The sequence below is a fragment of the Taurulus bubalis genome (assembly GCF_910589615.1).
Source record: "Taurulus bubalis genome assembly, chromosome: 7".
Lineage (NCBI taxonomy): Eukaryota > Metazoa > Chordata > Actinopteri > Perciformes > Cottidae > Taurulus > Taurulus bubalis.
The window spans coordinates 22228394-22244125 of NC_136595.1; the positions used below are offsets into that span (position 1 = coordinate 22228394).

The window sequence follows — 15732 nt, forward strand, 5'->3', positions numbered from 1 at the left end:
ATGTTTTGTATGTATGCACTTTCACATATGGGAAAAGAACCATGTGATTTATTTCCTCTGTTGAGCATGATTATTTTGCTGGCTGTTGAATTGGTTTTATAGGTTGCTTTGATCCACTGTATTTATACTAACGTAACCACACAGATCCAAAAATAGTGTGTAATTCTGCACACAACAGATTTCTCTTTTTTAATCATTAAGAAAAAAGGTTGCAATCATTTCAAAGTTCCCATCATGCTCATAAACGTACTGTAAACCAGAGACTTTGTGGGAGGTCAAGACTTCAAAAGACATTTTATGGTTTTTGCTTAAAATCTGAACAGAACCTGACAGTTTTCAGGACACTTCTGAATGCAGCCACTAGTTTATGTGCCTAGTTGTGAAAAAATAATGTTCCTCTTAATCTGTGGTTTTAGCCCCAACACCAGGAACCTTTTTGCGATACAGTTTATATAAGGATGTCAAAGCCATTTTTGGTAATTTTTTTAATTGGATGGTTCGGATGTATTGCTGTTTTAATACTAAGTATACTACATGCATCTATCTGGAGGTTATTCAATGTTCTTTTTGTATAGGAGCATTTTTTTTATCAATGAAATCCAATGAAAATGTGAATAATTTTTTGAGAATAAAGATAAGTGTTTTAAGTATTGTCCAGTGCAATTTCTGTCTCAGATGTTAAACCTGTTGCTACTGCTGCCTCCTAGTGTGGGATGTGGAGGTGAACGACGGCTCTCCAGAACGGCCCTTCTACATGACCAAATCCTTGAAGCGTATCATCAAAAAGAAAAACACTTTGATCACCAGCAGGACCTAGAGAAAAGACCAAAGGTGGGGGAAGCAGAAATACTCACGGTCATTTACCAAAGCATGGTACAAGCCCATGTGGCAATAAGCATTTTGCCAAATGTAGTTTAAGTGTACAAGTTGTCTCATGGACGAATAATTAGATTCACCCACATACTAATGATTTATGATATTTATATTCGGTTGGTGCTCGTATGGTACTCAGTTTGTATACAAAAGTATTTTTATTGGATCGTATAAAACGTGACGTTCTTGTAAATATATATATTTTTTAATGTTATAGTTATTACAGATATAAATTGATATTATACTTTTGTAAAGCCACAGTCATACGACACACTAAGTTCCTATTGGAATGAGTGATTTCTTTCTTTATTGAGATTGTGCTAAAAGTCAGCTGTTTTTTTACATTTAATCTGTTGTAGTTGCCAGTTTTCACCACTTAGTGGGGCCAGTTATTACCAGACGTTTTATGTGTACTGTTGTTGAGATGTGAATGCAACAGATGATTGAACTGTTTTTTCCATGAAATGGTCAAACGTCAGCTCACCTGTGTATTGTGTTATCACAGTTTTTGACCTCTTATTGTCTCACATTGAGACGAACATATTTGCGTCCACTGTTTCCATATTTAACTCCCGGGGACATAAAGACACAGCGCTTCACTCTTAAAAGCCTTTTCTTAGAGATTCTACATTGAGTGTTTTTATACATTCTGCAGCTACATAATTTACATTAGAAGATGCTTTTAATGTGTTTACATTTTTACAGAACTTGTTAAAGGGATATTCAGTGATTACTTTTCCAGATGTTAGGGCTAGGAATGGAAGGTGAAGTAGAAGGAATGTTCAATAAAGTCGCAGGATTATTCTCGGCTGCAGCCAAACCGCAAAGAACACAGAACCTCAACGTGTTACTCGTGCTTACCGTTACATTGAGTGCTCTTAAAGTGATACCCCCCCGCCCCCCAAAAAAATTCCAAAATCAAAGAGTCACTTCCTTTTATAAAGGTGGCTGTGGAAAGTGTCTTCCTTTTTACAGAGAGCAGTTGCTGTGGTCATCTTGATTTGATGTCAGTTAGAATGACTCGAATACGAGTACATTTTCACCGCACTAAAAATAAACCTATAGTTTAATCGACTTCTTGGCTGTCCCTTTGTGTGTTTTTACCATTAATATAACTAAATATGAGGCTTCTTTACTTGGTCACCTCTGATGAATGAAAACAAAATGTGGCAAACCTATACAACTAACTGCATGAGCTACAAACAGACGCAGTTCATCCTTTCAAACAAAGAAACACGTTTCTCAAACACTGAACACACAGATGGAGAGCAGAAAAGTTTGTCTAAGCTGCTGGAGAGGTTTGAGATGTTTCTATGATCATTTTAATATTCATGACCCAACATAAACAACCACTGTGCTCCCTATGAAGGAAGACACATAGGGTCGGGTATCGCCTTCATTCTGAGGATTATTGGATAAAACATAACACCAACATTTCTTGTTTAAGTCATGAACTTCATTTTAAACAGTGTTTAAATAGTTTCATCACTATGGCTCGTCGTGTCGATCCAAAGTGGGGCTGCTCCTGGAAGGTATGCTGGAGTTACTAAAGTATTAGTCGTCCATAACTTTTTCTGTTTGTCAGATTGTATTTTTTTATATACCATTTTACATTGTGGCTTCAGACAAAGCGTACATGCAAAGAGTCTCGTTTTGACTGAATTTTTGATTAGTTGATGCATTCCTGTGGAGTGCTGGAGAAATGTATCTGCAAAAACATGTGAGTTTCAGGTTTGCATGTCACCAGGTTGTTGGTAAAAAAAAAAAAAAAGACTGAAATAAATGAGCAGCACAGCTGCTGGCAGTTACACAGCCTGTCTCCTTGTGTTTCACAGACATCAGACCTCAGGTGACGTTTTCCTTTTTCCTAAATGCATCCATGCATCACTTGAAATGATGTTCATTTTTTAGATCTTTGAGATGTGACTCACGCTTGTGAGTCTTTGTGGCGTGTTTGTCAAACCTGAGAACCGGCCCCCATGGTGCCTCAGAGCGACAGCACTGCCAGGCTCACACACCTTCTGCCGCCGGTAGAGCCGAACACGCCGGGACACGCACAACGTAACCATTCAGTAAGAGAAAACAACAACTCTGCTTGTGTATCTGAAAGGAGAGAAATGATGCATGTAGTGCTCAGGGTGGCATATAACAAGTGGGTTTCGCATGTTGTTATTCCTTTTTTCATATATTGAATAACCAGTTGAGTTGTGTATCTTTATGTTTATGCCGCTCGGGTTTTAATTTCATTCCCATGAGGGTGAATACCTGAGATCTGATAAGTGAAGTAAAAGCTTTTTTTATATTCCTTCCCCCCACCCTCGCATGTCTGGAAATTAGATTCTTTTGGTCAACCACATGCAGTCAACAAGTAGACACAAGTAAATCTGCTCTCCTTAGAATGTGCGTCAGTTTTCTTCCCACAAACTCTTAAAAGTCAAACTCTAAAGATGCAGTGCTCAAACATGTCAATACGAACTGTTTTATTTATTTTGGCTCAAAGCTGACAGTATAATTGTCATAATTGTCATATATTTATTTATATATTAAAGGTTGCATGTGTTTTAAACAGAATATATTTTGCTTTTAAATAGGAGATGTTTTGTTACTTCTGTTTTTATCAATAAAAACTTTTTTACAATGCATTTACTTTTTTTCCCAAATGTGGAATATATCTATATATATATCGGCTGTAAACACTGCAGCATGTCCGCTGTCACCGGATCTGACCAGTGAGTTATCTGTTCTCATTCACTCAGCCCAGGGTTTGTGAAATTAGACATTTATTTTCAAAACAGACTTCACATACAATAAATAAATTAAATTGCAATATCCAAACACTGCTATATAAACAATTTCAAGTTCACCTTCATAATGGTTTGACCTTTTGGGTCATTTTGGTGGCTTTCACGGTCAAACTGTGTCACCAACTACACAAACAAATATAAATCTATGATGTCATATGTCACAATCCAATGATGTACACTGAAACCTTTCCATTTTCACATTATACAGGACAAATTATATAATATAACATAATATGCTTGTGTTTTCAAAGAATGTCGACATGTAATGAATTTACTGGCAGTTCAAGAAAAGGGACCGGTTTACGGTTCACTTAAAATGAATTCATATTTACCATGAAGATCTGAATACTGCAGCCGCTAATGACGGCCGACCGCTGGTGGATGACTGAGGCTGCTGCGTGTGCGTGTGCGTGTGTTAAAGTGAGAGAGAGCAGCTCAGGCGTGAGACACAGGCAGGGAGGTCATGGCGTGGGCCGGCAGCAGCGGTTGAAACATGGACGGAGGGGAGTGTACTGCGGGCAAGCACAGAGAGCACTGGAGTCATTACAGTTTCCATAAATTATATTCATATTTAGAAATGTATATTATATATCCATATAATTTACATATGTTTCTAGTGCCAGACACAGCAGTTGTAATGACCACTTTGTGAAAGCTTTTATTTTCCGTCTTAAAACTCCTTGTGATTTGTTGTATTTTCATTAAAAATACAGAAAGGGACAAATTATAATTATCATTATTATATTTGTAGAAGCAGCAACACTGGTTTGCTGGAGAGAGAAAAAATACAACATCCTATAACCCGGCGGTATAACCTTAAGCACGCCTGCCACCATTGCCATGATTTGATTGATTCTTTTTTCCACCACCTGCATTCCACCAAGACCCGCCCTACTCTGCCTCTGATTGGCTAGAACGTGTTAAAAGTTTTCCTGATGAACAAGATTGGTTGAAGGTTCGCGATGATTTCAACTCTGATGTGGTGGATGTGTTCATAAGGGGGACAGCAGCCTTCTTGTCTAGTGCGCTCACATTTCATTCCAATATCATGATTATGGGACAGAAATGTTAGTAAAAAAAATTTGTTCTGCACATTGCCTAGAAAGTATGGAATGAAATTACAGATCCACTATTGTCATAATTAAACTTTGATTAATTAAGCACACTGATTATCAAAAATAATGTTAAACTGGCACCTCATATCAAAAAGGTTGCCGACCCCTGCTATTACCTGGTAAAATCATATGCTCTCAACTTTTGGAGTAGACTTTTAAAATGAATGTTACTTAAATAACCTCAAATCATCAGCAAATGATACGCTTATCTGTTTATTTGACTGTCACTCACTTCAGAGGCAAAGGTTCAATCACTAACTCAAATAAAGGAGGTAATGGACAACCTTTATTAATGCCTCTTGTTATAGTCACAATACTTGAGATATAGTTCCATTTAAATAAGCCATAACAATGTAATACTTCAAATGTTAAAATATGATTTTGACACATAGTGTTCATAGTTGGCGCAGTAAACGGTCTTAAGATCGTGAAAAGGCTGGTGCTCACTGTCTATGAAGGAGTGCAGTGCAGAGAGCATTGATCCCTCCGGGCCTCCGTACGCCGTGTACTGCAGCTCCTCGGGGGTCAGGGTGGGCTGGGAGAGCCGGCTGGCCTGCAGTGAGGTCATGGGGGTGCTGGAGGTGTGGTTGGGGCTCACGTGCTTCTTGTGGCGCGCTCTGCAGTTTTGGAACCATACCTGAGCGGGACGAGGAGGGATAAAGATGAAGCTTCATCGTCACAATACACAAAGATGATTATCGTGGGTAATTATGCAGCCCGTAATCTCTCTGCCAAGAAAACTCATGATGTGACAATCGAGGAATCACTTCTGCCTCGAGGCGAGTGAAACCAGTGTCACTATCAAACCAGTGTATTTGCAAATAGTTATATTGAAGCACTCCCATTATATTGTGGTTGATGTATGACATTAAACACACTTTGTTTCAAAGGTTCTCATATGATTACACGCGTTGTGTACATTTGCTCAATTACTGTACTTGATGTTCAGGTATTACTGCACTTGAGTATTTCAATTTTATGCTGATTTATACTCCATACATAACAAGATATTTTTTTATATTTCCTATTTTAAAAACACTATCATCTTATGAAATACAATGCACTGCTATGGATCAAACTGTCCAGCATAATTGCATTTATTTAAATAGCTTCACCTCAAGCAGCTGTTACAATGCACAATAATACATCAATATTCATAAACCAATAATACAACAACTTCTCATTAAGTTGGAGAAAGATGAGGGGAAAAGACTTCAGGATAAACTAAAGGTGTGTAGCGTTTCTTTATTCTGCCATTCAGTATGATTTTACACAAACAGGTGTTATTTTAAAGCATAAAGTATATTTAATGGAATGTATGTTTTTCTTTTGGTTTTGTCCGTGTTTACCAGCATATAGTGGTTAGTTTGAACCTTTCCTCTGTAAGTAGTCGGATCATACTGTATATATATATATATATATATATTCCATCAGCCATCTCCGTCACTGACCTGTATGACTCTTCGACTGAGGCCCGTCTGCTCCGCCAGCTTCTGCAGAGTCTGAGCGTCTGGGTTGTTGTCCTGAGCGAACTGTCCCTGCATCACCTGCATGTTCACAGGTCAGATACAGAGATTACAATATCACACAGGTTTACTCTGATGTCATGCATGCATTGTTTAACCGCTGTGTGGAGATTTGACCAGAATTTAGTTTGTCTGTATCAGAAGCAGTGCTGTTAATAAATCATGTTTTTGGAATGTATTTATAGATAAATGTGAATTAAAAAAAATACTGGACAGAATTTCTTTTTTGAAATTGGGTGATTTGGAACATTACATTATAATGCCCTTAACAATGGAACATAATTATAACTAATATTGTTTTAAAAGGCTTTGATTTTAAAAGCCAGCATCCTTGTTTTATGTAAATACATGTTGTACTATTTATCAAGTTAATTCAAATTGACACCTTATTTTAATTTTACCCTGTATATTAAATCTTAATTACACAAATTTGGAATTATAACAAAATAACCCAACTTGATGGGGCTAGTGTTTTTAGTCTCAGTTATTTAGGCCATAAATGAAAGAATAATGATATATTATTATGTATCTGTCTGTTTCATGTGAGGATTAACCTGCAGCTGGTCGGCAGTGAAGCTGGTCCGCGCTCTCTTGGAGGGTTTCGGCTGGTTAATCTCCTGTTCAGTGGGCACAGCCCCCTCCATGTTAACATCGTTTCCTGCAACAGGAGCAGATATTCATAATCAGATTAAAACATGTTGAACAGCACAGAATTAAGAAATCCGTATTACTTTGAAACACAGTATTTTAAACCTGTTCAATACAAATAAACCAAGCCATTAAAAATGGCCATGGACATGTTCACTTTAATTTAAAATATATTCTTTTTAAAATATATTCTCATTATATATTCTCATTATATAGAGCCTACATGTTGGAAACAACCGTGTATGTTCAGATTAGGCCTTTTAATCAATTTAATTTTGACCAGAGGGAGTCAGAGTTTTGTGAAACATATTTATTTATTTTTAATAAGGGGAAATAATATAAATATATATATATACATCTGTCCTCATCTATGTACTTTGTTTTTTCTTTCATCTCAAAAAGGCCCAGGCACACACACACACACACACACACACACACACACACACACACACACACACACACACACACTGACTATATGATGTTTTGCTGGCTTGTAGCTCACTGTTTTGTCGTCCTATTGGTGCTATGTCTATATATACAATAAATAAATAAAAATTAACTAAAAAAAATAAATAAAGGGAATTATTGTGTATTTTTATGTCAAAATATAACAAATTAGGAAAAAAGTCGTGCCAGTATTTAAAGTGACTCTTCCGGTCTCCGATGCTAAATGGCCTAACGGACCGGGTCTCTCAGCCGGCTCACCCTTCTCCACGGCCCGCTTGAGGTTGTCCACCATGCAGTCGTAGTGGACCCTGCACAGCACCTTCTCCTCCACCAGAGCGAACTCCTCCCCGGTGGACAGCTGCCTCTTGCAGGAGAAGCAGGCGAAGCAGGCCAGGTGGTACACGCTGCCCTTGGCCCGGCGGACCCAGTCCGTGGAGTGGATGTTCCGGCCGCAGCACGCGCACCAGGTGCCGTATCTTCTGCAGGTGAAGGGCACGCAGATTAGACACCCGCTTGCACGAGCTTGCCCGAGGGCGTTCAACAAGAGTTGGGTCTTTTCGGGCATCTTTTAATTAGAATTTTTTGTCGAATTGAACCGAAGGAATAGTCTGATACCGCTGCCTTTGGTACGTTTTGACAAAAAGTAGTCCCTGTTAAATTAAATTAAGGAGTTTTAATTCAAGCGCCTGCCGCGTCAGTAAACAAAAAAAAGTGAAATGCCAAGTCTTGCGACTGTTATTATTGTAATTAATATGCATTATAACGCACAGCTTAAATTAGTCAATTATTTCGTTAGCTTCTGTCGTCGATGCACATACCTAAAGTAATCCAGTTTACAGAACACCTCTTTCTCTTTGATGTAGCAGCTCGTGTTGCTGCCGAGCGAGGTCTGGCACACGCTGCAGGAGAGGCAGCGCACGTGCCAGCACAAGTCGTTCACCTAGAGCAGAAACGGGATACATTTAAATTGGCAGAAGTCAATCACGGTGTATGTCCGTGTTCACGCACGAGTAACCAGATATCCAAACGCAAACGAAAAAAAAAAGTAATAATCCAAATTTTAAAAGAAACGGTCCTCGGGAAAGAAAAAGGGTTTACCTTTAATAAATATTTATCCACAATGTCCTCGTTGCAGCTCGCGCACACCGCTCTGCCTAACAGAGGTGCGGAGGCCATCGCCTGCAGCGACGACGCGTCCTCATCCAGAGGCTCCACCGGGGCGCCCTGAGGGGAGCAGACGGGCGGGTACAAGATGACAGCCCGAACACACACAACACAACATAACACACGCACACACCACGTGTTTGAACACAGCTCGACAACTCCATGGTGTAAAAAACAAACAAAAAAACTCTTACTAGTATTTCCGACTCAACTCCAAAAAAAAAATGGAAATATGTAGAACGTGATACAAAATAAATATATAGCGTCAGTTTACAGAATAATATTCACAGCAATTATCACTTTAACAGAATGACAATAAAAAAAAAATCAAAGTGAATTTTTCTCCCCTGAAAGAAAGTTAGCTGCATGATCCCAGATGCTAATTTTGTAGTAGGCCTTTTCTGGAGCAGAAATATTCTTCATATTTGCCCCCAAAAGTGTTCTCATTTTGTTGTCCACAGTCAAGAATGTTTAAAACTGTGTGAACAAAATAAAACAATGGCCCCTCTTCGTTTTTGGAGAATACGTTTGAGCCGACGCAATGCATACCATAACGCCTCTCCTGTCCTCCGCGCATGTATCTCGCAGCTCTTCGTCTCCTTTGCAATCTTCGCACATGACGAGAAGCTGCGCGGCGGGAAGAGGCTGCGGCTCTGTCAGACTGGCGCAGCTGCCTTAAATGCCCCCCTGCGCCATCCCATAAATATCTTGCCTTTCACTTTTCACCATGACAACGCCGGCGATTACCGAAATGACATTTAAAAGAGAAGGATAGCCATTACGTACATAAACAGACAACACTTCAGCTAATACTTATCCTGTGTGCATTATGCTCTTGAGATCTGCATCTGTGAGCCAGCAAACCGCTCCGCGCGACGCGCGCGCGCGCTGTGGCTAAACACCCCAAACGTGCCAATTTCACGTGTCAATCAGAAACAAAAACAGCGCGAGGTCTCGGGTGGGGGGAAAAGGGGATTGATTTTTTTAATGACAGCAATTAAAAAGCCTAAGTTCGCCACAAACGTCTACCCGGGGCAACCGAAAGGTGAAGAGGTCTCATTAACTACTTGAGTTTTTTAATTGCAGAATTCAGGGGAGGGGTAATTTTCTTCGACATTTCTTCAAATTGTGAAAATACTGAGCTGTCAGCCCGCGGAGGGACCGGCTTTAAGCCCACTTTGATTTAATTGGCAAAGCAATTTCGATTAGTATTTATTTAATCTGCCGACTCGGTCCACACCTACTGACTCACGCCTCTCTTGCTGATGAGACGTGCACGTGTTTGAGTGCGCGTGACTCACCTCATCGCTGGACAGCAGAGATCCGCTTTCAGTCTCGCGCACGACGCAACACTCCACTTTGACTTCACTTTTCCAGCGCATGTCCGCGTGCAGGAGGGTGAGGCTCCCCGGGTCCAAAGTAAAAGTAAAAGTGCTGGTATCCTTTCTTTCTCCTCCAGGATTCCTCTGTGCCGAGCTGTCTCCAGAGGGCGGACCATAAGTCATATTCCTTGTCCTCTGTGGCCGCGCCTCCCTTCTGTGTGGTTTTTATGTGGAATAATGCAAAGTGCCGTCACTGTTCTGTTCTTATGGATGTGTGCAATGATCCATTGTTTTGATTGGAGTTTGCCTTCAGGTAAAACTTTGGAAATGACACGCAGGCAGCATAACGAAGTTAATGGTAATAACCAGTTTGCTCAAGTACCTTACATAATTATGATTTTGAGGTATTGTAGCCCACTTCACTTGACCATTTTAATTATAGACTATATGTAAACTTATTAACTGTTACAGCACATTTCTCAGGGCAAAGTTGTAACAGCACTATTTTATTTACTTTAGCCAATTTCCTCTTTTTATATTCAAAACATGATGCATTCTCATAAATGTACCTACTTAATATGATATAAAATACTTAAAATTAGCTCCCCCACAAGTGCCACACATGCTCAGTACACTAATCCAGGATACTACTTTTATTTCTTTATGAATTTTGCTGATAATACTTCTGTTCTTTTACTTTAGGGATATTACTTATGTATAGCGTAAATGAGTAACTTAAGGATGCTTAAAGAGAGAAAATTATACCATAATTCACATGAAGAAATAATAACATGATAGTCTGGAAAATCTGAAAAGAAATCTTCATCCTTTATGTTGCGGAATTATGTTTTATTTCTGCTTTCCTATCAAATGCCCAAATTGCCTCATTTGATTGTGAAAGGAAGGTTTACCGCTTGAATATTTTCTACATATGGATAAATGTCTAAAGAAAAGAACAAAATCAGTAAAGGAAAACTATTGTTTGATTTTGCAATCGTTATCATTTTACTAAACAGTGGTCTGGAACCCAAACAGCGAGGAAGTAAAGTCAATGTCAGCTAAATACACGCTTTAAGTGTATACTTGAGTGAATATGCTATTTGGCCCGCTAAGTGATTTTACATCATCCCAAAACAGAAAATCAAGCCGCCCACCTGCTTTAAGGCTGTATGCAAATCTTGTTAACTGTTAACCTCCATCCAAGCGGTGACGGGGGACGCTGTATAGAACTGTATTCTCTGGAAGGGTTCATGCAGATATACTTCACAAGGAGTATAAGTACACGAGCCTCATAAACAAACCCTTTGGGGTACTTGAAAGAAAACACACAAGTCGCTTACTCTTTTTATCTTTTCACAAACTCATTCAACCCAGTCGCTCACGCAATCCCACCCATCATCACCAAACACACACACACACACACACACACACAGCCTTCCACCCTAACCGCCACACACACACAAACAGCATAAGGCTATTTTCTGTCTCCTCTGACGGGATAACAGTCCGACCTGCACCGGCATGAGTCTGCGTCCGTATCGCAGCATCTCAGAGGGATAAAGGAGTTAGCGTGCCTCCATCGAGATGTGTCCTGTTCCACCTGGTGGAGATGAATGCTCTCTATCAGATGACACATCTCAAACACGGCAGAGCAGACAGTTCACTGAAGCCGCTCCTCCCCTCCATCCGTATTGCTGCAGAGCTCTTTGAACGCTTCCAAGTGTATGAAAAAGTCCCGTGAGAGGTCAAAGGTGAGCGCAGAGAGGTGACGCCATGCAGGAAGGCCTCACTGCCAAGTGTCACGATATCAACACAAATAATACCTCATCGTGAAAAGACTAATCCTCTCTCAGACATTGCAGTCTTTATCGCTCCAATGCACCATCTGTAGAATACCTGATATGATCACAAGAGTGTGCAACAAGTTGCATGGCTCGCTTCTTAAATGTTTTGCACGATATGAAGCAGACAAAAACAACGTCTCATCTATCAACAATTCTTACAAAATTGTTTGGCTGCTGCGTATACAGTATGATCTATAAATACTCCATTATAGGTGAGATGTATAGAAAAGTAGGTCAGGGATTGTGATGGCAAAATGGGCTTTAAGAATATGCAAACACAGCTTTGGAGAATTATGCTTTTATAAACTTGCAGTGTTACACTGCGGATCATGTATCAAAAGCTGCTTGAACATTACATTTTATTAGCAGTTTTTCCATTATTGGAAGTCTTAGGGAATTTAAGAATCATACTAGAATAAAAACAACTTCTTAAAGCAGTTTTCTTAACCCTGATGTTAAGGTAGGGGTCCCAAATAAACATTATTTATTTATTTATTTTATTATACAGAAATAGACCAGTTAGACCTCTTTGGGGTTTAAGTGACCCCAAATATGTATTTGTCTCTGAAGGACTCTTTGGCAAACTTGTTTATAAACCATAGTTCCTTTTTTGGTGTAATATGGAAATTTCTGTGTTTTGTCACCTTCATCAAATGTGTAAGTCCTGTTTTTGGCAAAAGGAAGAGTAATCACCTAGATAATTGTCTACATTTTAAAAAGGTCAAAAAAAAAGAAAATACATATTTAAAAGAAAATAATTGTTGTTATCAGCAGGGGAACTTCTGAGGCCCCAAACAAAAAGGAAGTAACGCTAATACACAGGGGTCAACAAAGTACCTGAAACAAAGAACATGACAGGCGGCAATTGTCAAATTAAGAAGTAAAGCACAGTTACTTTGAGAAACAGAAACACTCACAAATATACAATGGTGAAATATACATTTATCCAAACAAGGGAATTTTAAGGTTATCACATCAGCATATTTCCATTCTTACCGGAGGCAAAATTGTTACTGTTGCGCATGTTTCTAGCTCTAAAATGAGAAATTGTTTGTAAAAGTTACATTTAAAAAGACACACAGGTTGCTAAAATACAGACAGAACCAGGAATGTGTGAGAGAAGTGTTGAGCGTTTGGCCCTGGTGAGCCTCTGAGAAAATCTCCTAATGTGCTACTTCCACATGGACCTTTGCTTTCTCCAGGGCTGCACCGACTCATTTATTTCATTGAAATCAGTCCGAATTGGGGTGGTTTACAATTGACACAACGAGTTTTGGCATGACCTTTTCTCCTTGCTGTAAATGGGTACTCATCGAATCTGTAGGGGGAGGTCGGGGTGCTGGAGGAGGGCCCGGGGGAGGCGGTGCAGGGGGTTTGGGGCTGCGTTGGCTGGGGGCCTGTGGGGGCCGATGGGTGGAAATCACAGCAGTGAAAATGGCAGTGCCGTGAAAGAGGGGCCTGATTGCATTGGGACAGCATGTGAGAGGGAGCAGCATGCTCAGCCCAATCAGAGCGGCATAAGGAAAAAGTGCTCTTATCAACGAGTAATGGCCCACTTGACAATCACACAGGCACAAAACTGCTCTATTTAACGCTGATTGCAAAAACTGCTGCCCCCCCATCTCAGAGCCGCATGACTCCCCGACATCTCCCTGCCACCTCCCAGCTTACAGCCAAGACCCCTTTCCTGAATGGAATTTATAATCACCCCTCTTCCATTTCTACACTAATTGTTATTTTAAGACTTACGTTGTGTATTAGGCATTTAAAGCCGGGGAAAACGTCTGCCGGGATTACCGTGTTTATTGCGGCACATCCATCTTTATTCCACCTGCTTGACAGGTAGACGTGTGTTTATGGCTGTGTGTCCACTGCTTAGTGAGAGAGAGCTGCTGTGGTGCACATCGGTACATTTGAAGATTAGAAGGGACTCATTTCTGCAAAGCGTGTTATACGCAGCTCTGATGATTGATGAAGTACTTTGATAAGATCTTAGATTACTGGGGTTTTAAAAAACACTTTTTTATCGTATAATTACGTTTCATAACACACATTTCTCGTTCACACAGTATGTGTATCTTGATTTGGCAGTGGGCACTATTACATCAACCTGCTGTCACCTACTCTTTGTTATACTTATATACTATATATATACCACTAACAAAAGTAGTTGTAGAAATTATTTCCCCTTTTTCTTATAAGGAAACTGCAACAACGTATTCTAATTGTGTGTATTTCGTATAATAACACTGATAGTTATTTTACTCATGTCTTCAGATTTTGTATAAATAAGGATTCAAACTGTGCTTTCCTCCACACAGTTGCTGTGAAATGTCTTATAACTAAAAACCGTTGTGGCTGCTACACAAACAACATGCACATTGATTCACCCTCCATATGTAAACAGATGCTCATTGTATCACTAATTCAACAGTAAAATAACATTTCTTCTCCCGTCTCTCATCACCACTCCTCTGCACTCTCATCCCTCGCTCTGGTGCTCTTCTTCTGGGTTGTGCAGCCCGGTCGCCTCAGACATCCACAGGTGTGTGCCGGCGTCCTGGTGTGAGACCAGAGGAGAAGAGAGCGACGCGACGATGCTGGGGAGTGAAAAAAAGCACCAACCTCAGTGTGAGTCCGCCATGGCAACGCTCAGCCAGTCAAAAGAGAATAAAGAAATTGGGGGGAAATATGAATGTTAATTATGATAAATTAAATGAAGCTCATTTAAATAAATCAGCTCCTATTCTGTATGACTTCCTTATTTTCTTGTATTTTTTTGTATTTTCAAGATATGCTGAGGAATTAAAAGAAGATCTGATAACACTTTATAATAAGTGTCTATTTCCCTTTTCTGTTGAGAAGATAACTGAGACTTGTGTTAGCTTTGAGGCACTGCTTATGAATGCATTGTAAAGCACAGAGAGTCCTTACTTTAGATGAGGTCACACAAAATACTTAACTAATACTTAACTAATGACTAGTAAATACCTGAATTAATCATGAATTGCGGGATTAAAACGCGTTTATAAAGCATATGCTAACCATTAGTGCATCATCTATAAGTCTTTAATAATTGGTTTGCAATATATATTACTTAATTTACAAATGGGGAATCATCATTTATAAAGTATGAAAACCCAATCATGAAACGCAAGAATAAAACATTTGTAACTGTGTTTATGAATTGCATACTAATGAGTTACTAATGAGTGTTCATGTTGGAACAATGCTTCAAACATTAGGAATTAAGTGTTTACTCATGCTTTACTAATGCTAAATAGTGTGCAGTTATTGTAAAGTGTTACCGAAGATGGATGTAGCCTTGTAGCAGGGTAACATTAATACATTTTCTTTATTATGATGATTGATGATAATGATTATTATTAGCGCAGCAGTCGTAGTGATGTGTACATGCTGTACTGCAGCCTACACACCGTAATGCTTGATGTATTCCAATTGTAATCAGTAAAAGTTCCAAAAAGTCCAGTAAAAGCTCAACTGAATCACAAAGCTTTTATCTTTAAGGGTCGACAGAAGCATGTCGACCCTGCAGGTGCTCTGTGTGTCCCTTCATGTTCACACGTGAGGTCAGTGTGTCTAACTCTGTTGGTTTTCATAGTATTTTGTATTTTTCATAGTAACTTGTGTCAAATGCAAACGGTCATGACTTGAAAAAGGCTGTAACCCCTCTGGATTTCAGATTTTAGATTCAGTCATTCAAAGCATATTTGTGTAATACACACGGCCATTTAGCACCAAATTAATACTTTGCATAAGTAAATGCATAACTGATCAATCAACATGTAGACAAGCTCTATGGATTCATAAGAGAAGCTCAGTGGTTATATTATTTATGTAATTCAAATTTTGCATGATTTAAGATTATAGATAATACATATATACATATATCAATACAAATATATGTATACAAATATATGTATATATATAAATATACAGTATGTCTATGTACAAATATATGTATATAT

At 39.2% G+C, this 15732-nt stretch overlaps 1 protein-coding gene across 1 annotated transcript; it reads right to left on the minus strand.

Annotated features, from left to right (window-relative positions):
- Window positions 1-3778: 3778 nt before the first annotated feature.
- Window positions 3779-10008, minus strand: LOC306739448 (LIM/homeobox protein Lhx8). Its single transcript, XM_079221467.1, has 8 exons — window positions 9879-10008; window positions 8512-8637; window positions 8232-8353; window positions 7672-7892; window positions 6873-6976; window positions 6244-6339; window positions 5240-5429; window positions 3779-4189 (listed from the first exon to the last, which is right to left on the minus strand). Exons 1-8 carry the CDS (start codon window positions 9957-9959, stop codon window positions 4113-4115), a joined length of 1017 nt encoding a protein of 338 aa, XP_079077593.1. The 5' UTR covers window positions 9960-10008; the 3' UTR covers window positions 3779-4112.
- Window positions 10009-15732: the final 5724 nt, after the last annotated feature.

Excerpts from the sequence above, each read along its gene's own strand:
- LOC306739448 (XM_079221467.1), bottom strand. The coding sequence starts at position 9,959 with ATGCGCTGGAAAAGTGAAGTCAAAGTGGAGTGTTGCGTCGTGCGCGAG. Across the intron at positions 8,638-9,878 it reads CTCTGCTGTCCAGCGATGAG|GGCGCCCCGGTGGAGCCTCT; the intron begins GTGAGTCACGCG and ends TGCTCCCCTCAG. Across the intron at positions 5,430-6,243 it reads TCAGTCGAAGAGTCATACAG|GTATGGTTCCAAAACTGCAG; the intron begins GTCAGTGACGGA and ends CGTCCCGCTCAG.